Source organism: Capricornis sumatraensis, chromosome 6 (assembly GCF_032405125.1).
Source record: "Capricornis sumatraensis isolate serow.1 chromosome 6, serow.2, whole genome shotgun sequence".
NCBI lineage: Eukaryota > Metazoa > Chordata > Mammalia > Artiodactyla > Bovidae > Capricornis > Capricornis sumatraensis.
This window is the reverse complement of record NC_091074.1, coordinates 119,588,213-119,613,112: the sequence shown is the minus strand read 5'-3', so window position 1 is coordinate 119,613,112 and position 24,900 is coordinate 119,588,213. Positions and strand designations below refer to the sequence as shown.

The 24,900-nt window shown below is 48.8% G+C and overlaps 1 protein-coding gene across 1 annotated transcript in view; it reads left to right on the top strand.

Annotated features, from left to right (window-relative positions):
• The window catches only part of STOM (stomatin), a 34,409-nt gene extending 11,064 nt beyond the window's left edge, over positions 1 to 23,345 (top strand). Inside the window, exons 2-7 of the mRNA XM_068973738.1 lie at positions 5,241 to 5,344; positions 7,067 to 7,139; positions 8,609 to 8,691; positions 11,753 to 11,956; positions 13,131 to 13,265; positions 21,396 to 23,345. Coding sequence (XP_068829839.1) covers positions 5,241 to 5,344; positions 7,067 to 7,139; positions 8,609 to 8,691; positions 11,753 to 11,956; positions 13,131 to 13,265; positions 21,396 to 21,590 — 794 coding nt within the window. The 3' untranslated portion in view covers positions 21,591 to 23,345. The remainder of the gene's footprint in view (positions 1 to 5,240; positions 5,345 to 7,066; positions 7,140 to 8,608; positions 8,692 to 11,752; positions 11,957 to 13,130; positions 13,266 to 21,395) is intronic.
• Positions 23,346 to 24,900: the final 1,555 nt, after the last annotated feature.

Below are 24,900 nucleotides of genomic sequence, written 5' to 3'. Positions count from 1 at the left end.
CAAAAAACTTATTTCTTCCAAGGGTGTTTTTTCTTAAAGCAGGCACCACCCTCCAAATAAAGTTACATTCCTATAGGGTGAGGGTGTAGTGAGTTGCAATCAAGAAAGGAATTTATTTAACCCAAGGTTAACATGATTAATCTTAAAGGTTAATACTTATTTCTCCTATATGCTAGTTATATTCATTATAAGGGCAGGGAACATGGAGATTTAGCAGCAAACATCAGCCCAACAAATGAAAATCCTTTCACCAATGTTCCCCTTAAGATCTATTTAGTCTTAAGATAGTGATAAAGTTACGTTTTTACATAGCAAGGACACTGATTTATAACAGCACAGTGATCTATTACAAAAGAGAAAATCCATTAACTCAAAAAGTCTAGTATTGCTAACCTTAAAAACTACTATATTTCCTTTTCCATAGTCCAAATACATTGATTAATATATTCCCAGGTGCCTAAGGATATGGAGGTCTGGCAGCAATCATTGACTCAACAAGAAGAAAAAGGCCTATGCTAATTAAGACTCTCAAAATACTCCGAAATTCTCTGTGCTGTTTATGGTTGAGAGGTAGTAAACAATCATGTGGCAGGAGTATGGATAATCCTGTCACACAAGCTAGTCTGTCAGCAGAGAGGTTTGACCTGAGACATCCTTGTCCCACCCAGAGCAGGGAATTAGCAGCACTTATTGACACAACAAATAAAAAACCCTTCACCAATATAATTCCTAACCAACACACTATACTAATAATTTCTAACTTCCCCAAAGAATTTGCCTTTAATAAGTCTAAAACATCTCGTGCCTCTCAGGTTGGGAGGCTGTAAACAATCACATGTGGCCGGACGAACCTATACAGGTGGGCTAGATAACCTTCAGAGGGGTTCGTAAGCTGAAACACTTGTCACGCCCAGGAACTTTTATTGCCTTGCAGCTGCACGTTTACTCCTTCTCCGAGAGAAACGGTGATGGGGGAGAGCCCCCCGTAAAGTCAGAGGTGTAGGTGAGAGCATAAAACAGACTCTGGTTTTGGGGTTAGATGCTCGGGAACGGGGTTTCCTGAGGCTTGATCACGCCTTTGCGTATGCCAAGCCTCCTTCCTCATGACCTTTGCCATGGGCGGAGTTCCTCACGCTGGCCCCCGGCAACAGACCTTAGTCGGCAAAGTAATGTCTCTGCTTTTGAATATACTATCTAGGTTGGTCATCACTTTTCTTCCAAGGAGTAAGCGTCTTTTAATTTCATGGCTGCAATCACCGTCTGCAGTGACTTTTGGGCCCAGAAAAATAAAGTCTGACACTGTTTCCACTGTTTCCCCATCTATTTCCCATGAAATGATGGGACTGGATGCCATGATCTTCGTTTTCTGAATGTTGAGCTTTAAGCCAACTTTTCACTCTCCTCTTTCCCTTTCATCAAGAGGCTTTTTAGCTCCTCTTCACTTTCTGCCGTAAGGGTGGTGTCATCTGCATATCTGAGGTGATTGATATTTCTCCCGGCAGTAAAATAGGAGAGTGACAGAAAACTCATCTGTGTGTGTTGAGCACTGCCTCAGTCCTGGGAGGCCAGTCTGATTATTTCAAGACACAAAGGTTCAGAGAGGTAAAGATCACACAAGTAAGAAGTCACAGAGTTGAAGCTAGAAATTGATCTTATAAGGGATATAAATGCACAAAGAAATCATACATCCAGCAGGTAAGCTAAGAAGTATTTTACATCCTCTCTCTGGGAGATAACTGTGCTAGACATTAAAAATATAAACATAAAAAAGAAACAGCCCTGCCTTCAGGGAGTTTATCGTCTAGGATGTTGAGGACACGGAGCTTTGCCTGGAGTAAGGGAGTCTTGGAGCCGTGTTTGAGAAAGTACCAGATGCTGTCAGATAAGTTTTTGTGGCCCATCTATTCCTTGTTTGGAATTCCTTTCACTTTGGAAACCTAGGCTTGAGCCTGGAAATGAGCCTTGAGACTGTCTTTTGCTATAAATAGGCACAACTGGAATTAAGAGGACTTTCTCGGTAAGGATATCAGATTTCATTCTCAGAACTCCTACCATGCTTTTCCAGTTTAGAGTTTGTCTTGAGGAAGTGCTCCAAACACAACAGCTTCTTTAATAAGGATTTTTAAATTATTATTATTCAGAGGCAAAAGGTCAAAGAGTGAGTTGATTTATAACATGGGCTTCGGAGTGAGATGACCTATATTTGAAGCCCAAGTCCTCCATTGTGTGTGACCTCAGGAAAAATGTTTCTTCAGTGACTTCATTGGTATGGTAAAGTGGAATTAAAAACACCTAACTTCCCAGGGACTTTGTACGGAGTAAATGAGATATGTGTCTAAAGTAATTCAACATAGTGCAGGAAGTATAACAAGCCACCTAAAAAGGCTGCTGTGATTTGTACCTGTTATGACAGCGCCTGACCGGACTTCTCTCCACAAGTGGCATGTAGCCTTGCTTGAAATTTCTCACTGAATGCGTCCATGCCCCTCAAAGAGATAACTTAGAAGCCTCCAGGGTTAACTTAGATCACTTGTAGAACATTTACCTCACACTATGACATGGGATCAGAAAACTGCAAAGTCACATATAACCAAAGGACTCATGTAGAGACTTGCCTGGCCTTCTTATGACTCCACGCTTCCACTGCAGCAGGCACGGGCTTGATCCCCGGTTGGGAAGATCCCACATGGCATGGTCCAGACCAGACCAGAGTACTCCTGTGTATTTCTCATGCTTCATCTCAGGTTGTGGAGCACTTGACCTGGGTGCTCATGTGTGTCTATCTTTTCTCTGGGCTCCCAGCCATCATCTGCTGCCTTCTTGGCCTCCTGTTTATTCGGAACCTCTTCTCACTGCCATCTAAATCGCTCCTCTGATCTAAGGAATCACCCATGCCTGGCCTACCTCTTCCTCTCTGGCCCCCTCCCTCCCTCTCATCATTAAAACGCCTCCTGGAAAGACCAGCCTTCCATGCTTGAAAAGAACAGGGATCTATCCCTGAGCCTATTCAGGCCCTCTGTCCCCCACGAAAAGGAAAGCAAGAGCCAGGAAGACCTCAGATACAGAGGGTAGGAAGCAGCTCAGGAAGAGAAGGGGGATTTCCGGGGTGGCAGTGAGCGGCAAGCAGAGGGAGAGCGAGAATCGTAGCAGACACGGCTCCGAGCTGCTTCCTCAGCAGGTGGAATGGGTGGAATACCTGAGCCTGCGGAAAGGAGGTGTAGACAGCTGAAGAAAGTTGAATCGTTAAGTACACCTAAAACTAAGCGAGAGAAAAAGAGGACAGTGACTCCAGGAAAAAAAAAAATCAGTAAATGGTATGCGTGAAAAACAACTTAGGCCTCACTGCATGGCTTAGCTCTGAATCATATTTGCATATTTGTGAAATATAAAATTTGATATTTTTATGCAATCCCAAGGATAGGTGTCTTTATGTGGTGGGGGAGGGGTAGGAAGTCAATAGATGAAGCTTAAAACTGTAAAAGCAATAACAAAACTAGTGTGTTCTTTAGAAACAGGTAAGTCGTATACCACAACACACAGCTGCAAGAGCACTTGCCTTGGAAGAAATCGGAAGAGGTGAGCAGAGCACTGCCCTCTCTCTTGCACTCATCTTGTGGAACTAATTGACTTTTTTAACTTTGTGCAAGTGTAATTGATAAAAATTCCTTGACCCCTTGTAGCTCAATTGGTGAAGAATCTGCCTGCAATGCAGGAGACCCGGGTTTGATTCCTGGGTTGGGAAGATCCCCTAGAGAAGTAAATGGCAAACCATTCCAGTATTCTTGCCTGGAGAATCCCATGGACAGAGGAGCCTGGCAGACTACAATCCATGGGGTTGCAAGAGTTGGACATGACTTGGCAACTAAGCCACAAATTGATAAAAATAAAACTGACACAGAAAAAGCACAAATGTGTAGCAGCAAAGCCCGAAAAGGAAGCTGAAAGAGCAATACCTAGAAGGGAGGGAAACAGGTTGCACATGTTATTTATTTACTTTGAAAAACGTGCATGCACAAAAAGGGCTTGGAAGAATATTTATCAACTTGGAATCGAGCAATTTCTCCCTCCTTTTCTGTACTTTTCTAAACTATTTGGAGTGGGACATGTATTAATATTAGGAGTGGGACATGTATTAATATTATCTTTGTGATCAGACAAAAAGCTATTTCAGGAAATTCCCTTGTGGACCAGTGGTTAGGACTCTGCACTTTCACTGCCAAGGGCATGGGTTCAATCCCTGATCAAGGAACTAAGATCCCACAAGCCACACTGCACAGCCAAAAAAAGAAAACCCAATTTCATGTTACAGAAAAGGTAAACTTAGGAATGTGGGAGGAAAACCATGTACAGAGATGTTCATTATAGCATTTTCATAATAGTGAGAAGGCAATGGCACCCCACTCCAGTACTCTTGCCTGGAAAATCCCATGGACGGGGGAGCCTGGTAGGCTGCAGTCCATGGGGTCGCTAAGAGTCGGACACGACTGAGCGACTTCACTTTCACTTTTCACTTTCATGCATTGGAGAAGGACATGGCAACCCACTCCAGTGTTCTTGCCTGGAGAATCCCAGGGACGGGGGAGCCTGGTGGGCTGCCGTCTATGGGGTCGCACAGAGTCGGACACGACTGAAGCGACTTAGCAGCAGCACCAGCAGCAAGAAATCAGAACCAACATGGGTGATAAACTGTACGTATAGCTAGTGAGATGTTTGACAGGCATTTTAAATAGACGACCTAAGTGGGCTTGAACAAGTATATCATATGATTTTCACCTTTAATTATGCTGTGCCCTCAGCTTAAATGCCTTTTATCCTCCTTCCCCTTGTCACTGGTGTTCTCTTAACCATCACGTCCTGCAAGAAGCCCCTCTAACGACTGCCGCCACTGCCTACCCACCCCACTCTGGTTTCACCTCCATCCCAGCCGTATGCTGTGAGTTGCTCCTATTCTTGTGTTTCCAAAATGTTCTGAACAGATACTGCGTCTATACTTAGCGCTTAGTATTGTAATGATTTTGCCACTAAACTTAACCTTCTTGGTAGTTGGTCCGGATCTTAAAAGGTTCATCACTTCAGCACACAGTAAAGATTAGGGGGAGTAGCATTTGCACGTCACGGTTTTTATGTGGATTCGATGGGAAAGTTCATGTAAACGACCGACGTTCAGTGATGAAGGATGAAGACGGGGGGGATCATGCTAAGAACAGTGATAAGAACTGTATGCTTTTTTATTTTCACAGATAGCCCCAGTGCAGGCCTCGGTGTTTGTGGATGGATTTTGGTGGCTATATCATTCTTGTTCACGGTTATAACTTTCCCAATGTCAATATGGATGTGCATAAAGGTAAAAAAGGTTTCATTCACATCTGGAAAGGGGCCAACTCATAAGTACATAAGCCCATGAAAGGGGGTGTGTGTGTGTAAGAGAAACCATACTGACCTATAATTCTTTTCCCTTCATCTCTTGAAAAATTGCTCTAGCCACCTATTACAATGGAATTCTCAGACTGCTTTTCAGGGACTTCCCTGGTGATCCAGTGGTGAAGACTCCACCTTTCAGTGCACTGGGGTGGGGGTTTGACCTCTGGTCAGAGAACTAAGGTCCCACCATGCCTTGGGGTGTGGCAAAAAAATAAAAAAAATTTTTTTTAAACAGACTTCTTTTCAGCCCCTATCCAGTCAGTCATTCCTGTGGGTTAAAGTAAGGATCACCATCTAAAGCTTTCTGGAATCAGGGATGCAGGACAATCCTGTGAGAAAAAGTCCTGCACTGTCAGGATTCTGAGGTGTGACTGCAGGCGCTGCTGTTTACTGTGTGACCTTCGCGGAATTTCCTCACCTGTCAGATGGGAGGAAATGGCAACGTCTGTCTTACAGGGCTGTTGTGAAGATTAAATGAGCTACGTACTTAGTAGAGCACCTGGCACGTGGTTATTGTCCCACCTATGCTGGTTATTTCTTCTCTAAAGTTATTCAGTTCAGTTAAGTTCAGCCACTCAGTCGTGTCCGACTCTGCGACCCCATGGACTGCAGCACGCCAGGCCTGCCTGTCCATCACCAACTCCTGAAGTTTACCCAAACCCATGTCCATCAAGTCAGTGATGCCATCCAACCGTCTCATCCCCCTTCTCCTCCTGCCTTCAATCTTTCCCAGCATCAGGGTCTTTTCAAATGAGTCAGCTCTTCACATCAGGTGGCCAAAGTATTGGAGTTTCAGCTTCAACATCAGTCCCTCCAGTGAACACTCAGGACTGAGTTCCTTCAGAATGGACTGGTTGGATCTCCTTGCAGTCCAAGGGACTCTCAAGAGTCTTCTCCAACACCACAGTTCAAATGCATCAGTTCTTTGGTGCTCAGCTTTCTTTATAGTCCAATTCTCACATCCATACATGACCACTGGAAAAACCGTAGCCTTGACTAGATGGACCTTTGTTGGCAAAGTATGTCTCTGCTTTTGAATATGCTATCTAGGTTGGTCATAACTTTCCTTCCAAGAAGTAAGTGTCTTTTAATTTCATGGCTGCAGTCACCATCTGCAGTGATTTTGGAGCCCAAGAAAATAAAGTTTGCCTCTGTTTGCACCGTTTCCCCATCTATTTGCCATGAAGTTATTAATACTGTGATAAATGACAGTCACTTACATATTGCTAAAAAGATAAAATATGCTCTAAGAATTTTCAGATTAGTTACTATTATAGTTTAAGGAACCAGAAGACAAACTATGAGGATGTTAACTTTTCTCCCCCTGTGTTGACGATTCATGAGTAATTGAATAATAATGTTAACAGCTGAGGAGTGAAGTTGTGAATTTGCTTTTGTATACTCTTTCTATACTATCCAGATTTTACACAGTGAGTATCTACTGCCTTTGTAATCCACAAAAAAAGTAATTAATTCTTGGTTATTCTGGGAGGGGTCATTAAACATGAACGTGTTGCCTGTAGCTGTTATCTGGTGTTATAAACAGCTCACCTATTTAGAGGAGAAATACATATATATTTCAAAAGCTATGCCTGTAACTACTTGTACTTCTCATGTTAAATTATGATTTGTGTTTTTAATCTAGATCATAAAAGAATACGAAAGAGCCATCATCTTTAGACTGGGTCGCATCTTACAAGGAGGAGCCAAAGGACCTGGTGAGTGCTTGCACTGTTTGTCTGGAAAGCAAAATTCATCCTTTTACTGATGTGATTTTCTTCATGAAGGTCTCTGTTGACTTAGAAGACTTCTCACAGCAGAATTTGTGCAACAATAGCAGTACAGCCTACCAGAAATTACCCTTTCCTTCCCGCCTCTCCCCTCCCCTTCCTATTTGAGTTGATAAGATTATCTTTAGGCCAGAAATAGCTGCAGCTATCGAAATTTGAGCGTGAGAATCCCTACTGAAATAAATGGCTTCCAGTCATTATTTTCGGCAAACTTCAGTTAAGCTCCCACTGAGTTCCAGGCTCTGAGAATTCAAGGGACACGGAAACAGAGTCCCTGCCCCAAGGGTCTTTCTGCCTGGTGGTGGGTCGCCAGCAGAGACAGTTGACAGTCACAGTCCTGCATGGTGAGTGTTGTGTCAAGAAGCCACAGGTGGCTGTGGAGGCCCAGAAAAGAGTGTCCACCCCAAGTGGCAGGGTGCTTTCTGGAGGTGACATCTTGGCAGGAAAAGGTGAGAACTGGGGGAGAGGTGTCCCCAGGATCAGAGCATGTGCAGAGCCATCCAGGAAAGCACTATAGCTCAGTGAACTGCGGGCAGCCCAGCCCAGCCGGAGTGCAGGACGGGAGCAGAGGGGCCCAGCCCAGCCGGGGTGCAGGACAGGAGCAGAGGGGCCCAGCCCAGCCGGGGTGCAGGACGGGAGCAGAGGGGCCCATCGTAGCCGGGGTGCAGGACGGGAGCAGAGGGGCCCAGCCCAGCCGGGGTGCAGGACGGGAGCAGAGGGGCCCAGCGTAGCCAGGGTGCAGGACGGGAGCAGAGGGGCCCAGCGTAGCCGGGGTGCAGGACGGGAGCAGAGGGGCCCAGCCCAGCCGGGGTGCAGGACGGGAGCAGAGGGGCCCAGCCCAGCCGGGGTGCAGGACGGGAGCAGAGGGGCCCAGCGTAGCCGGGGTGCAGGACGGGTACAGAGGGGAGTGGTGAAGAGGTGAGCAGGGACAGGTTGCGCAGGGCGTGGTGCGGCTTGTGTGTAGGAAACAGACTGGAAGAAATAGCAAGATGACGTAAGAAGCAATCGCATCGATCTGAGTGAAAACAGGGATTTCCCTGGTGGTGCAGTGGTTAAGACTCCACGCTTCCACTGTAGCGGGGCACGGGTTCAGGCCCTGCGGGGAACTAAGATCCCACCTGCTGTGTGGGATGGCCACAAAAAAAATGGTAAGTGAAAGCAAACGGGTGCCAGTACAAGCCAAGTAAGGAGATGCAGCCCACAGGTCTCGTGGGGACAGCCGGCTGTGGGAAGAAAGCCGCGGGAGTCGAGGCTGCTGCTCCTGGCTCCCAGCTCATCCCCTGAGATGCCCAGCTTTCTCGCGGTTAATCGGGTTGACCCTGTTAGAACCGAAGGGCACAGTGAGCTGATGAGTGAGGTGCCGGTGTGCCCTGATCTCGGGTGTGTCTCTGTTGCAGGCTTGTTTTTTATTCTGCCGTGCACTGACAGCTTCATCAAAGTGGACATGAGGACTATTTCATTTGACATCCCTCCTCAGGAGGTAAGGTTGTCTCCTGCTGTGGGTGGCTGAGCTGTCCTGGGCCTGGCGTGGAGAGGCAGCGGGGCCAGCGGCCACAGCACAGCTGAGAGCCCCTCTGCCCTCGGCGTTTTCTGGCCGTGTGGCCTCCAGCAAGTTCTCCTCTTTGTGCCTGCATTTCCTCATCTATAAAATAGAGGTTATAATAGCAGGACCTACCCTATAGAGTTCTTGTGAGGACTAAATGAGACGCTCTATGTAAAGTGCTTAGAGCAGAGGCTGATAAATAGTAAGTGCTATGAAAGTGCTTATTATCATTACAAAGCGGCTATAATGTTAATGTAAGTATAATGTTACCACTGTCATCAGCATACCCCCGACCACACTTCTCTCTGGGTTTCTGATAGAACATTCCTCTTACAGTTCTTGACAGTATTCTAGATAAACTGGTTATAAGCCAAAGAATTAGAGACTGCCCATTTGGTATTTTAGATAAGAATATGATATTTTATATTAGTGATTATTTCAGGCTTTTTCAAAGTGCCTCACCGTTGAGGCTCACAGCAGAATCCCAGAAAGCAGACAGGAATTCCTCCGGACTCACGGGCGGGGCCAGGGCCTCAGAGTCCCTGCTCAAGGCTTAGCGTGGGACAGCCCCATGCCACGTGCACCCTCCACTAGCGCCGTCCCAGCCCTTGACACAGCGGCGGGGATCCTGGCCCTTGTGTCTGAGGAGGCGTCATGACCGTCACAGGTAGAGAGCCTGAAAGCAGATGCAGGGAAAGGACCAAAGAGACTGCTGGCGTTTGCTGGCCAGAGGCCAGGTCCTCAGCAGAGCGGTGGAGCCTGGTCACAAAGTTCAGAGGCCAGCTCAGAAGCTCCCCTGCTGGTCCTGAGCCACATAGTTAGCGAGGTGAGACTTTGTAATCCACACATACGTAGTGACACCAGAAATCATTTTTACCCATAAAAGCAAGACTGAGAGCATGTCTATATTCTCTGTGTGGAAGGTTGACTCTCAGAAGGAGCCCTCTGAGGGTAGCGGGGAGTTCTGGCACTTTCCTCTGTAAACACGGCGGTCATCTGGCAGGGTCACGGCAAGCTTCTGCCTTCCAGCTGCTCCCTGAACGCAGAGCAGTTTGAAACTTGGCAAGCAGTCCTTTTTCTGATCCCCTGTGAGCTTGTTATGAAGGAAGATAAACACTCTGCCTACAATAATCAGTAGACAGAGAGGCTGCAGCTTTACGAACCTCCAGCCGCGGCAGAGTCTCCATGGCAACAATTCCTTTAGAAATGACCTACACTTCCCATCACATCGTGGGGAAAAATTAACTTTCACCCAAGATGGGAATATATTATATATCTATTTACAAACTCCCCACTTCTCCAAATTTGAAGTTTTAGGTTACTGAGAAAAAAGAATTAACTCTTTTGATGCCTGGCAGAACTAAACAGCTATTATCGTTTTTATGACTTTTTTTCCATGTACATAGCTCTTTACATTCTCAAAATGGCTTCACTTGCAAACATCTTACTTGACCTTCAAAGAAATTTGCTTAGAATTGGGCAATATTAGTAGCCCCGGCATACAGATGAGGAGTCGCTAAGTCAGACAGTCGAGACCCCTCGCTGGAGGTCCCTGAGGGAGGAACCAGCAGCGCTGGAGCCGGAGTTGCGGCCCCTGCCTCTCCCCACACCGGTCCTCCCTCCCTCCAGCCCCGGGGCCGCGCTCCAGTCCAGTCCGTCTCTTGTTTCACTGCCTGCCTGCTGTGCGCCGAGCACTCTGCCAGTGCTAGAGACACAAACACAGACTGCCTTCAGCAGTTCACAGTCGAGCAGGGAGGCAGCGGTATCAATAGATCACGTCACTGCAGGGAGTGGGTGAAGGGATGCGCATGCAACTGCCGGGAGGGCCAGGCGGGTTTCACAGAGAAGAGGACACTTGAGCTGTGTCTCAGCTGCCGTATCTGTCTGACGTCGTGGGGAGGAGTTGGGAGGGAAACGCCTGCAGGGAGGCCCGGGACCTGGAGCGCGGTGCGTGTGGGAGCCCCACGTTGTCTAGTGGAGGACATGTGCAGGAGTGGGGGGGAAGGAGGCCGGAGGGCAGGTATCAAACCAAGGACTCTGCCCTTGAACGTGACAGGAAGCACTGACACACGGGGTCTGTGTCCTGCGAGCGTTTCATGAAGCACACTGTAAATAGACTTTCACCCTGACATCGCCCTGCGAGAAGAGTTCAGCTCTTTCGTCCCAATAACACTGTGCTTCTTCAGGCTCATCAGACACAGGCTCTCTGGCGCCTCTGCTCCGTCTCACACGTGATCGTCTGCCTTGAATACTCTTTCACTCTATCCTCAGAAAATTGTAATATCCTTTTTCAAGACTTAGTTCATGTCTCACCTCTGTCAGCTACGACTGTCCATCTTTTTTCCTTAGAGCGTCCCTTGATTCCCTGACCTCCGTGAAAGTAGGAAGTGAGGGTTTTCATGCCTTTATCCCTGAAGCCCAGCTCAGCGTCAGCTACTGACTGCGACTAAGTCTCAGTGTTTGCTGAATGATCAAATGAGTGAATGGAATTAGTAGTAAACGAAAGTACTTTATTAAAATTTTTAAGACATAGTGAACATTCTGATACTTTGTGGTCTGAGTCCCTTGGGGTCGCTGTAACAAATTTGGTGGCTTATAAACCAAGTATGTATTGTTCACAGTTCTGAAGAAGTGCTGGTGAAGACTCTAGCAAATTTGGTGTCTGATGAAGACCTGCCTCCTCATTCCTAGATCACTGTTTGCTCATTATATCCTCACATAGTAGAAGGGGGAGGGCTCTCTCTGGGGTCTCTTTTACAAGGATGCTAATCCCATTCATGAGGGCTCCACCCTCATGGCCCCCCAAAGGCCCCACCTCCAAACACCAACACACTGGGGATGGAGTTTCAACATGAATTTTAGGGAGATGCAAACATTCAGTCAACAGCACTTACTAAAAAAAACCAGCTCTTGTTTTAAGACGTTGGGTGGAATCACAGTCCTTGCTGCTTCACTAAAGAGGAGGCTGACGGGTCTCCCATGCTTCCCTGCCTCGCAGATCCTCACCAAGGACTCGGTCACCATCAGCGTGGACGGCGTGGTCTATTACCGCGTGCAGAACGCCACTCTGGCTGTGGCAAACATCACCAACGCTGACTCCGCAACCCGTCTTTTGGCACAAACGACCCTGAGGAATGTCCTGGGCACCAAGAACCTTTCCCAGATCCTCTCTGACAGGGAAGAAATCGCGCACAACATGCAGGTGAGGAGGGCACCGCCGGTGCGACTCAGCTGCAGGTTTGGGAAGAGAAGCTCAGGGCCCGTGGGCATCTGAGAGCGTTTCATTAAGTCAACCTGGAGACTCACTGGCCTTTTCTCCTTCACAGAAAACTCTCCCCAGGCTTGATGGAAGGGGATCTTTTTCATATGAGGAGGTTATAGGGCAGTAACACTCCAATGCGTGCATGTTTCTTAATTCCCTCCAGTATAATTTTTTCCCCAAAGTTAGTGTTAGCCTTTTTCTTCTAGCATAATAGCTCAGAGGCTGTTCTGCAAGACAGGGCAGGTACAGCTGGAGCCATGTTCTGTGCAAGTCCTGACCTCGTTTGTAACTCTTAACACTTTTCAATCTTGCCTTCATGACAGATGATGAATCAGATCTGACTTGGTCAGAAAAGATCGAGTGCTGCGCATCTGAGCTGTTGCTGTCTGTGCAGCTGTCTCTGGTCTCATGTGACACCCCAGCAACCATGTGACAACCATGTCGCTCCAGCCCTGCAAAGGGAGGAGGCTGAGGCGCGGAGAAACAGCACGGCTCCCACGGGCTCACAGGAGCTCAGCAGCCCTCTGGCCGCCTGTTTTAATAAGTGAAGCTTTGTTAGAATGCAGCCACACCCACTGATCGGTGCATTATTTCCCACGGCCACTTTTAATCTGCAAAGGCTGAGTTAGTTGCACCAGACACTGGAAACCAGTAACCACTATCTAACCCTTTAAGGGCTTCCCCAGTGTCGGCAGCGGGAAAGAACCCGCCTGCCAGTGCCGGAGCCGTGAGAGGCGCAGGTGCAGTGCGTGGGTCGGGAGGATCCCCTGGAGGAGGGCATGGCAGCCCACTCCAGGATTCTTGCTTGGAGAATCTCATGGACAGAGGAGCCTGGCGGACTGCAGTCCACTGGGTCGCAAAGATTTGGACACGACTGAAGGAATTTAGCTTTTTTAGAAAACGTTTGCCAACCCACATTAGCTTATTAGTAGCAGAATCAAGAACAACTTCCCAGTAATCCAGGCTCCCACTTCAGCCTGCATGCCTCCATGGGTAACTCTCTCTGCAGCCCTCCACCAGCACCTCGCCCACTCCAGATCCCAGTGAACACAGCTGCCCTAAGCGCCTGTGCGAGGGCTGAGCATTTTCAGCCTGCCTTCTCTCTTCCTGACAGTGCACCCTGGATGATGCCACCGATGACTGGGGAATCAAGGTGGAGCGTGTGGAGATCAAGGACGTGAAGCTGCCGGTGCAGTTGCAGAGGGCCATGGCTGCGGAGGCGGAGGCGTCCCGGGAGGCCCGAGCCAAGGTGACTTTGTTTTCTCTGTGTGGTTTGTTTTTCCTGTTGAGGCTTCCTTTTAAAATATACAATGTAAAACATGCTGGTTGTAAAAAATCGAAATAGTCCCAAAGTAGTAAAGATGAAAGCTCTGCTCATCACTTTAAATCATATCCCCCTGCCACCAGAGGCCGCCACTCTTAACAGCTTAGTGTATATGTTAATACCCCCAGATTTTCATTTGGGGTTTATTTGACTAAGCTGTTAGTCTACTGGCCTGTTTATTTTACAGAAGTAGGGGTACAATACATACTGTTCTTCACCTTGCTTTTTTACAAACCACCTCTCCTGGGGATACCGGTACGTAGACAGCTGCGTCGTTCCGTTAGGACTGTGCACCCCCTGCGTCATTCTCCCGGTCCTCTGCTGAGGACGCACTGACAGTCTGACTCCAGAGTGGACGGGCTGTCCCATCAGTTTGCGCACACTCTTCCCCCCTTATTTTTGTCTCTTTCTTCCTTTTCCCAAGTTGTTCCTCCTTCTTGCAGTTTCCATCTTCCTTTTTCTGCTTTTTTTTTTTTTCACTTCTTTTTCCTTGATGTCTGCTTTTTTTCTCCTTTTTTTCTTTTTTTTTCAATCATCATCCCTGGCTGTGTCTTAACCCTGCATGGGTGTGTGACATCCATGGGAGGTGCTGAGGGAATATTTGTGAATCTGGAAAAGAAGACATGCTCAAATGAGTCCATAGGGATGTCTTACCAAACCCGAGGGCAGGAAGTCGAGTCAAGCCTCACCAGAATCAAAGCCAGAGACCGGGGGGCAGCCTCAGGGGAGCCAGGCATTCCACATCCCGGGCCTCGCCTCACTGCAGACAGCTGGAGGGGAGAAGGCCTGATTCTCAAGTGTGTGTGTCTCCCAGCTGAGTGCTGTGGGAAACAGACCAGCCCCCATTCCAAATTCACCCCAGAGTGATTCTTTCTGATCCAGCGTCAATCAAAGATCCTGAAAAGGTCCCACAACCCCTCACCTGTGAATGGATGGAGAAAGAGGGATAGTCTTCACAGGAGCAGTTGCTGTGGGCATGACAGATCTCCCAAGATACCAGCAACGAACCAGATTGTTGTTGTTAGAAACCAGTAGCAGCTGGTGATAATTGGCTAACCACAGAACCCTGCCCTTCTGTTAGGATGCCCTGTAACCCACAGATACTACTGCTGCTGCTGCTAAGTCGCTTCAGTCGTGTCCGACTCTGTGCGACCCCATAGATGGCAGCCCACCAGGCTCTGCCGTCCCTGGGATTCTCCAGGCAAGAACACTGGAGTGGGCTGCCATGTCCTTCTCCAATGCATGAAAGAGAAAAGTGAAAGTGAAGTTGCTCAGTTGCGTCTGACTCTTGACAACCCCGTGGACTGCAGCCCACCAGGCTCCTCCGTCCATGGGATTTTCCAGGCAAGAGTGCTGGAGTGAGTTGCCATCACCTTCTCCGAAGCCAGAGAAGGGTCACTCTAATTTTTTAGCCAGCACCAGATAGATTCATTTGACACACTGCATCCAGAATGTTTTACTAACCAGAACTTTTAGATTTTCCTAATGTGTTAATTGGGCTTCTCAGGTGACTCAGTGGTAAAGAATCCACCTGCCAAGCAGGAGACTCATGTTTGATCCCTGAGTCGGGAAGATCTTCTAGAGAAGGAAATGGCGACCCGCTCCAGTGTTCTTGCCTGGAAAAGCCCGTGGACAGAGGAGCCTGGTGGGCTGCCGTCCGTGGGGTCGCAGAGTCGGACGTGACTGAGCGACTAAACAACAACAGTGTGTTAACTGGTGCTTCTGGTGCCAGAGCCCCCCAGAGCCCTCCAGAGCCCCCCAGAGCCCCCCAGAACCCCCCAGAGCCCTACCAAGCACTACAGAGCCCCCCAGAGCCCCCCAGACCCCTCCAGACCCCTCCAGAGCCCTCCAGACCCCTTCAGAACCTTCCAGACCCCTCCAGAGCACTACAGAGCCCTCCAGACCTCTCCAGAGCCCTCCAGAGCCCCCCCAGAGCCCTCCAGAGCCCCCCAGAACCCTACCAAGCACTACAGAGCCCTCCAGACCCCTCCAGAGCCCTCCAGAGCACTACAGAGCCCTCCAGACCCTTCCAGAGCCCTACCGAGCCCTCCAGACCCCTCCAGAGCCCTCCAGAGCACTACAAAGCCCTACAGAGCCCCCCCAGAGCCCTACAGAGCACTACAGACCCCTACAGAGCCCTCCAGACCCCTCCAGAGCACTACAGAGCCCTCCAGACCCTTCCAGAGCCCTACCGAGCCCTCCAGACCCCTCCAGAGCGCTACAGAGCCCTCCAGAGCCCCCCAGAGCCCTACCAAGCACTACAGAGCCCCCCCAGACCCCTCCAGAGCTCTACTGAGCACTACAGAGCCCTCATGTATTTTCTCTCCAAACCATGGTATTTTATTTAGAAGATTAAATTGTATTTATGAGAATGATATTAACTATGCCTCACTATAATCTAGTTATTTTGAAAATTAGGGATCCCTTTTACCTAGAATCTGTCATTAACCAAAAGTCCCGTTTCCAAACCACGTTGAATAATAGAATGTATCATACATAGATGACATAGAATATTGGCGCCCTAAGGGTCCTTAGAGATTATCTTCTGAAAGTGAAGATGCTGCCTGTCCCCCCGCCACTCCCGTGCCCGTCATTGACCACAGCGCTGCTTCCCACTGAGCGTTGACTTGACTTGAGAATGCTGCTGAAGCACTCCAGGTGTGCGTGCGGGCGTGCCAAGTCAATCCAGTAATGTCTGACTCTTTGCCACCCTATGGGCTGTAGCCTACCGTACTCCTCTATCCATGGGATTTTTCAGGCAAGAACACAGAGCCCGTTTCCTCCTGCAGGGCATCTTCCCGACCCAGGGATCAAACCCACGTCTCTTGTCTCCTGCATTGGCAGGCAGGGTCTTTACCGCCAGCGCCGCCTGGGAAGCCCTGATGCGCTCTAGGTAACGACCTGCAGCTGCTGGAAATTGGCCTAAAAATGAAACTTATTTGCCATTCCCACCATTTAGACGAAAATATCAAACCCCAAACAAGTGATGCGATCTCAGAATCACACAGCTGATTAGTGACTGTGGAAATTAGGATTCCCTGTGCTCCTCACGGCCTTCTTTCCAGGAAGGACTGAGCCCCCTCTGCAAACACTCTGACCAGTTAGGAAAGAGAGTCCTGACTTCGCTTTACAAGAAAAAATAAAGTCAGTTAGGATTCTGAATTACTGGGCTCTCAAGGGATCTGGCTGTCTTTAAGGGTGGGGTTAACACACAGAATCTCAAGGAGTCTTAATTCTTCCATAGAGTCCAGTTACCCTGCAACAACCACGAGGCCCAGTATTCAAGCTCTCAGGGAAACAGGGGTCACTGTTTCTTAAATAAGTTGCAAAGGAAAAGGTTGCAAGAGTCTATAGCCTAAGAGACTTCAGAGAAAAATTCCTCAAGTTAATTAGCCGGAGATGCAAACTCATGTCACAAGCAGATGCCACACTAAACGTTCACTGAAACGGCTTTAAACAAGAAAGAAAGCGATCCAGGTGTGGGTGGGGGGAGGTCTCGGCAGTGAGAACACACGTTGGTGCGACAGCTCTGGAGCGTCTGGCCGTGTGGATCTGAGCGGAGCGCATGCTGGTTTCCCAGAAGACGTGCTCTGGAGCGTTCACAGCAGCACTTTGTAGTCACCCCGACTGGAGATCATCCGAACACCGCTGCCGGCTGGATGGATGACGGTCGGCCAAGATGAAGGCGTCCTACTCCGCAAAGAGAACGAGCTCATTAAGTGCTCACGAGCGTCCCTTGAGAGAAAAGTTACAAACGAGGACAGGTCCCCCTGAGCATGGTGTGTTGGCAGGACCTCTTTTTAAGGTTTCAGACCGTGGCTGGACGCGTAATACCTTCTGTGCTTGCAGACCCTCCCTTTTCTCCTTTGTCGCGATTCTCAGAAAAGTGCCTGGCATGGGCTTGGGGCTCGTGTCTCTGGGCCTAGTTGTGTGATAACTGAGCAGGTAGAGTACAGGGCGCAGGTCACCTTCCCAGCCCTTCCCTCGGAGCAGCCCCCTGGGCCACAGGAGACAGCAGGACCCTTCCACAGGCCTGAACTCGCCAGCTTTTGACACGATGCTCTGTAAATAGGAAGGGTCGATTGACGGGGCCTCCGGCGCTTCTGGGAGAAACTGCATGCCTGCGGGTAGCTTGTGCTGCTTTCTAAGACCCTGCCCACAGCGTCTGCTTGGCTTGTATTAGACACAGCGAGGGTGTTGTGTTCATATCTTTGGCAGCTCACTCAGACCAGCTTTTCTCGTAACAAAAGGTGTGCCCAGCCGGGTGGGTCTGGCTTCCCAGCCAAGAGATGGTGTGTTGATTGGTAGTGGGAGCTGAGCTGTCTTTGCAGTTGTCCAGACAGGAAAAAAAAAAGGCACCTTATTGGACATCTGAGCTGACGGGAAAATCAGAGCCTGCTGTGCCCGTGGCAGGGTCAGCTTGTCAGTTCTGTCCAGGCCTCGCCTGGGAGACAGTTCCCAGAGCCCCTCTCAGTGTGGCTGGCACTGGTCCCTTCCCACACACCTAGGGGGACATAATGCTTTGCCTGATAAATTCAGGTTTTTATCCTCTAATCTGGTCCCTTCTTGCAGTAAGCCTCCTCTGTCTCACCTAATGCACAGCACAGAACCCAGACACAGCCTGTCCCCCTTGCATCCTGCCCAGTCCATTCCACACTGTTGAGTCTCTCTCAACGGCCCATTTCCTCCTCCACTCACACCACTGGTTCCTGGCACCAGGTCGCTCTGAAAGCTGTCCTCCGTCTCTTATACGGATGCTCCAACATCTGTTGGAGTGTTTTCTCAAACTAGCTCTGAGGCTTCCCATCACCTTCAGGATAAAGACCAAACACCTGGGCCCCTGCTGCCCTTACTGCCCTCTCCTCTTCGCCCCCCTCCCCCCTGCTGTTCACCCCCTCCCCCCTGCTGTTCACTCCCTCCCCCCTGCTGTTCACCCCCCTCCCCCTCACCCCTCCCCCTCCTGTTCACCCCCTCCCCCTCCCCCCTCCCCCTCCTGTTCACCCCCTCCCCCCTGCTGTTCACCCCCCTCCCCCCTCCCCCTTCCCCCTCCTGTTCACCCCCCTCCCCCCTCCCCCCTCCTCCTCCTGTTCACCCCCTCCCCCCTGCTGTTCACCCCCCTCCCCCTCACCCCTCCCCCTCCTGTTCACCCCCTCCCTCTCCCCCTCCCCCTCCTGTTCACCCCACCTCCCCCTTCCCCCTTCACCCCACCTCCCCCTTCCTTCACCCCACCTCCCCCTTCCCCCTTCACCCCACCTCCCCCTCCCCCCTTCACCCCATCTCCCCCTCCCCCCTTCCTCACCTCCCCCTCCTGTTTACCCTCCCTCCCCAACTCACACTTCACTTCCCCCTCTGCCCTGTTCGCCCCCATCTCCCCCTCTTCCTCACAGTGCTCACCTGCTTATAGGTTCCTGGGACACTAGGTTTTTTATACTGCAGCACCTTTTCATGTGTTCTGCCTGAAATATTCTCCCTCACCTTAGTCCAAACAGCAAGGCCCCCATGCTCTATTGTCCTGCTTCGTCGTGGGCACAGCCCCACCGCCTCGCCTTTGGCAGACACTGCTTTGCTGTTCCTGCCAGCTCTGGGCCTTGGACCTGCCTCGGCCAGCGTTTGTCACACTGGAACGAAATGATCTGCTTCCAAGTCCATCCCCCCTGCTTGGCCAGGAGCTGAAGGACGTGGAGGAGTCCCTCCTCTATCCCTAGCCCCTTTATAGGTCTTGGCACCCGGAAGCCCCCCAAAGTTTACTGTGTAACTGAATGAAATTTTACTGGTCATGAGACCATTGCTTTCAATTCTCATATTCAGAGAAGGACTAAACCCTCGTAGTGCTCCCAGCTGCAGATTTACCTGCTCAGTAGTTTGTTAGGATCTAGTGTTTGCCGTCTCATTTTCCCTAAGAAATCCCCTGTGGATGTCATAATTGTTATATGTTGAATAAATATGCATACTTACGCAGTTGCATAACATTGAAATAAAAATTTAGCATGAAAAGAAAAAAAAGAACCCTTAATATTTTGAGGTTCCTGTGAGAACAACCTAACTTCACTTTTAAGAGGGTTATGGTATCTTTGCACCTCTCCTCCTAGGATTAGGACTTAGGAATAGCTGCCTTCATTTGGCTTCTGAATCTTTTAAGAATTAGGGCATAGGTGGATCCAAAAATTAGGTCTTGTCACTTGCCCTTGCTATATAATTAGCCTCTGTTTATACACTCCAGTGCACACTAGACCTCTGACTTCCCTACAATGGTCCCATGAGGGCGGTGCTATCCCATCTTAAGAATAAGAAACCGAGGCTCAGAATGTTAAATAACCTTTCTGAGGACATTCAGCTAGGAAGGGTTAGGTTTGCAATTTGGGCTCAAGACCACCTAAACTCTCGGAGAAGGCAACGGCAACCCACACCAGTATTCTTGCCTGGAAAATCCCATGGGCGGAGGAGCCTGGTAGGCTGCAGTCCATGGGGTCGCTAAGAGTCAGTTGCTAAGAGCGACTTCACTTTCACTTTTCAACTTCATGCATTGGAGAAGGAAATGGCAACCCGCTCCAGTGTTCTTGCCTGGAGAATCCCAGGGACGGGGGAGCCTGGTGGGCTGCCATCTATGGGGTTACACAGAGTCGGACACAACTGAAGCGACTTAGCAGCAGCAGCAGCAGCCACCTAAACTCTAAAACCCCTGCCCTCCTCACCTCTCCAAAAGCCTTCAAGCTTTGCTCACATAACCCCTCAAAGAATTCAGAAAATCTGTGTGTCCCATTTTAAATAGACATGTACATTTTTTCATTTTGAATGTGGATATCTGCCAAACATACAAGTCCTGGCATGTTTTAAAAATTGACATTTTAAGGTAAAACTGTTAACATCATTCATTTTAAATGCTTTCTTTGAAATGTAGGTAACATAATGATTCCACTCTCTATTTTATAGAATGATGAGAAAATAAGCTCTTTTAATAGGAATTTTCATTTTCCCTTTTTCTCCTTGAATTTATAATTTCATCTCACATCCCCTACAGAGTCTTTTCCTAATACATTTTGTTATGAGTTATTTTATCACCTTCTGAAGCGCCTCTAGTGCATAAGTTAGGATACTTCTCAGTTTTCTCTGACTGCAACCAAGGGCCCCAACGAGGTGAATGAAGAATGAATTCATGTCTTGTCGATGGCTGTTACTTACTGCTGGAATAAGGCAAGATTCAGCATCAGTTCAGTTCCCTTACTTTTCATTTTTACAGGTATGAGGAAAAAGAAACCTTATTTATATAAATAAGTAGATAGAAATGGAAGGGTTTTTTTTAAAGTACTTTTATACAATACTTAGTGCTCCCTCTGAATTTATGTGCTGAAAAATCCTATGACTTTTTTGATCTTTTGTGGAAAACATTTTAATTATCTATCAGCTTGCAGTACAATAAGGTCCTCTTCCCTTTCTTTGAAATCAAAGAATTGGAAATCTATCTGACTTGCAAAAGGCTTTGTATCCAGTCATTGGGGTCATTCACGTTCTCAACTCCTACACAGCATTCTGAATTTTCCCTTTGTTTGATGCCCTGGAAATGGGAGAAAGACAATAAATAGTGAAAGAGGACGTCTTTTTTCAATTCTTATTGGAGTGTAGTTGCTTCATAAGGTTAGTTTTGCTGCACAGCAAAGTGAATCAGCGATACGTGTACATATATCCCCTCTGCTTTCTTGGATTTTCTCCCCATCTAGGTCACCAGAGCCTTGAGGAGAGTCCCCTGTGCTGGAGTCAGTTCCCCTTAGTTATCCGTTATATCCATAACATTGTATATAAATCAGTCCGCAGTCCCCAGTCCATCCCCTCTCCTCTACAGGGGATGTCTTGACCTCCAGCACACACTCAGGCAAATCAGTTACAGGGAAAAGATCACATAGAAACTGAGGATCTGGAAACTGTTTTCCTTAGAGCTATTCCGGCCAACTCCCTGGGAAACTCCGTGTATTGCCGGAGCCAGATGTGCCCTAGTTTGAAGGCTGCAGCTCGCCAACAGCGTTTCCTCTGGGTTAATCTCTCCTTGCTGCCGCTCCGTAGGTCATTGCGGCGGAGGGAGAAATGAACGCGTCCAGGGCTCTGAAGGAAGCCTCCATGGTCATCACCGAGTCTCCTGCCGCCCTCCAGCTGCGGTACCTGCAGACGCTGACCACCATTGCTGCTGAGAAAAACTCTACCATCATCTTCCCTCTGCCCATAGATATGTTGCAGGCTATCATGGAGAAAAGACAGTGAGCCGCGGGGGCTGGCCAGAGCTGAGATGGGGACCAAGCCAGCCTCTCGCCCAGGAGGAGGTAGTAGGGTGGGAACCTTGACTTTTCTCCCTCCCTCCCCTTTTCCATAGGTTGAGTGTGATGTTCTTACAATGTGTAGTGATCCTGGCAACAGATGAAGGTTGTTAGCTTGTAAATACGACATGAGAGAGAGAGAGTGGTGATTAATGTAAGATAACCTTACTCTAAAATATTTAAAAGTTCATATGTTTAGATTGCTCCATGATAGGTGAAATCCGTCTTATTTCAAATTTCATTGAGTCATTCTGCACCCTCTATCAGCCTCCAGGCCAGAAGCAAGAAGATAGAGTATCTTCCCAACCTGACAGCCTGGCTAGACAAACGTTTTGCAGAGAATAGTCACCTTGGGCTACAACCAGCTTCTCTGGGCCACGCGTGCCTTACTTCCGGGGAATCTTATTTAAGGAAATTTTCCTAACATCCGTCTACTTTCTAAACTCAGAGCAGGTGCAAACTATTCCTTACTTGAGAGGAGACGTGTTCTTGCCAGCGCCTGTCAGCACTGGAGGTCAAGGTCAAGGAACATGATCACCCTGATTCTTGAGGGCCTTAAACCCACTGCTTTAGAGGTCCTTTTAGAACAATGGGCGTTGTTTTTTTTTTTTACTTCATTGAGCCCCTTTATGGGTAAATGATTCCTCTGTCTTTCAAACCAGCTAAATACTTAATCACAGAAGTGCTTTTTTCCTCACTTTTGCCTATTCTCATATATCAGATTCTAAATATTCGAATTTTTAAAATAAAATTTTCTCTAAGTCCTATAAGTAGTTGTTTATATACCAATTTGAATAGCTTAAGGACTAATACTTGATAAAATATATCTTTAGAAAACTTATATTTTACTGTCTGCCTGCTACCAACTCTTGGATGCTGTGAGCTATCTTGGTTACCGTTCATTAAGTAACAGAAGGAATTCAGTCTGTCAGGCACGCAGCATCCAAGGAGCTTGGAAAAACACTGTCAAACTTGGCATATCTGTGTAGATAGGGCTCTTTTTTATCTGCCTGGTCATTTTTCTGTCATATATTTGATGCTGAAGGAGGAACTGGTCAGTGCTTCTGAACTGCTATAATTTTAGGAAGCATCTTCCATTTCACAAATGCCTGTGAAGCCAAGCACCCTGCTATTCTTCCTGTCGGTTTCTGGGAAGCCGGCTGGTGACATTTGTACCACTTCCTCTTGGAAGCTGTGAGGTCACTTTTAAAGCTCTAAGAACGGCAGCTTCCCTACCCAGAGCCGCCCTCACATCTGTCCTTAGCTGGGTCACCCTGTCAGTCATCACGAGCCCCCTCCCCAGCAGCCCATTTCCAGGTTTATTTTCTGAAGCCTTGAACCACCGTGGATATGGGTCCTGGCTGAGCTCGTTAGATGCATATGGAGCATTCTGACTGGGAAGTCAAGCTTTCTATTTTCAAGTTTAAAATAGTGACTTTCTCTCTTTTGCGAGGTGGCTCACCCTTGACTACTAAGGACCAGGAGACAAACACATATCCTGGCTAAAAGTCTCTTCTCAGACTTAAAGGTTTAATGCTTTCTGTTCCTTGAGTCTGTTTCCAGACACCAGCCAGTCTTTGCTCTTCTGCCTCGTGGGTTGTGGGTTGAAGTTAAGTCGCCTGGGAGGGAGGAGCTGGAGGACGACAGCGGGCAGTGTTAGTGTGCGAGGGCTTGCCCAGGCGGCCCCCTCTGCAACCCCGTGCATAATAAAGTGTACGCTCATACTGATTTTCTGGGATGAGAATCTGTTTCCGCCTGCATGTGGTGCGTGTGGATTCGTTTTTCAGAAGTGGCACATGCGTTTCTCCAGGCCCGGACTGGCTGCTCTGGCTGCTGTGCGCTCTCCTGGGCCAGAGGAAGAGGGGAGCCCATGGCCTTCCACCGTCTGTCACATCTTACTCCCTCTGGTGCCCATGCAGCTTCCCTGAGGAGTTTGAGATTCACGAATCCTTGGCTGGTCTGATTTCCCAAACAGGACAGGGCCTCACTTCTTCCTGTCACCCAGCTAACCCACTGGCACAAACCCTACTTATAAAGAGGAGTAAGTGATATAAAGCCAGTGGGGGCGTAGAAACCTATACCAGGAGTTAGGAAGGGATGTGTGGGGAAGACATCACATAGAAGCTTTCACCTTTTCTATATTTTAATTTTTTATGATAATCACAGATCTATCAGAAAAAGCAAATAGGATATTTCCATTTGGAAAGCTTTAAAATAAAGAGAAAAAACAACCCCTACCCTCCAAAAAGCTAGGGGTGTTACCTGCGACATTCAACCTTTAAAGAACTGTCCTGAGGGATTTCCCTGGTGTCCAGTGGTTCAGAATCCGCCTTCCAATGCAGGGGACGAGAGTTCAGTCCCAAGTCAGGGAGCCAAGATCCCACATGCCGAACAGCAACTAAGCCGGCGTGCCGCAAGGCAGCACCTCCACCCCCGGCCACAGCTGGAGAAGGCCTACGTGCTGCGGAGAAGGCCCAGCACCGCCGAGATGAGCAAAAGGCATGCATGGCCACGGCTGACCCTGTGACCCAGTGGACGGGGGCCTGCCGGGCTCCTCTGTCCATGAACTTTTCCAGGCAAGAACACTGGAGTGGGTTTCCATTTCCTGTTGCAAGGGATCTCCCAGCCCAGGGATTGAAGCTACATTCCACGTGTCTCCTGTGTCACAGGCAGGTTCTTTACCACTGGTGCCCCCGAGAAGCCCAGAGAAAACAAAGAGGGGCCTTGGGTCCCCGGCCACCACCTGTGGCGCAGCAGGCGCCTGGCTCTGTGCTCCAGTACTTGGGCACACATTTATCTTTGAAACAGCTTGCTGTGATGCATTTTTATCCCCATGTTACTGATGAGGACCCTGGAGTTCAGAGTGGCTTACCCAGCGTCGCGTGGTTAGCAAGCGGCAGACTTGAGAGTCCAGCGTGGACCCGTCTGCTGTCAGAGGCTCCTGAGGCGCCTGTTGCGTCATGTGACAGCGCCTGCCTCCACCACTCCCGGGCGCACACCACCACCAACGGTCATTTTATACGTAGACCACAGCTTTTCAACACTGTCGAGATTCCAATCTGACTAGTGAAATCGTGCGTTCATAGCCACGCAGGCCTCAAACTTTAGTTTGGGGCTGCCAGTTCAGTCCAGGTGAAGGAAGTAGATTGGGTGTTTGTAGCCAGGACATGTTGCAACTCACCCGCATGGGAGGAAACCAGGGTTCCACAGGTCTCTGAGGTTACACGGCCGTTCAAATCTGTGATCTTCACACTGGC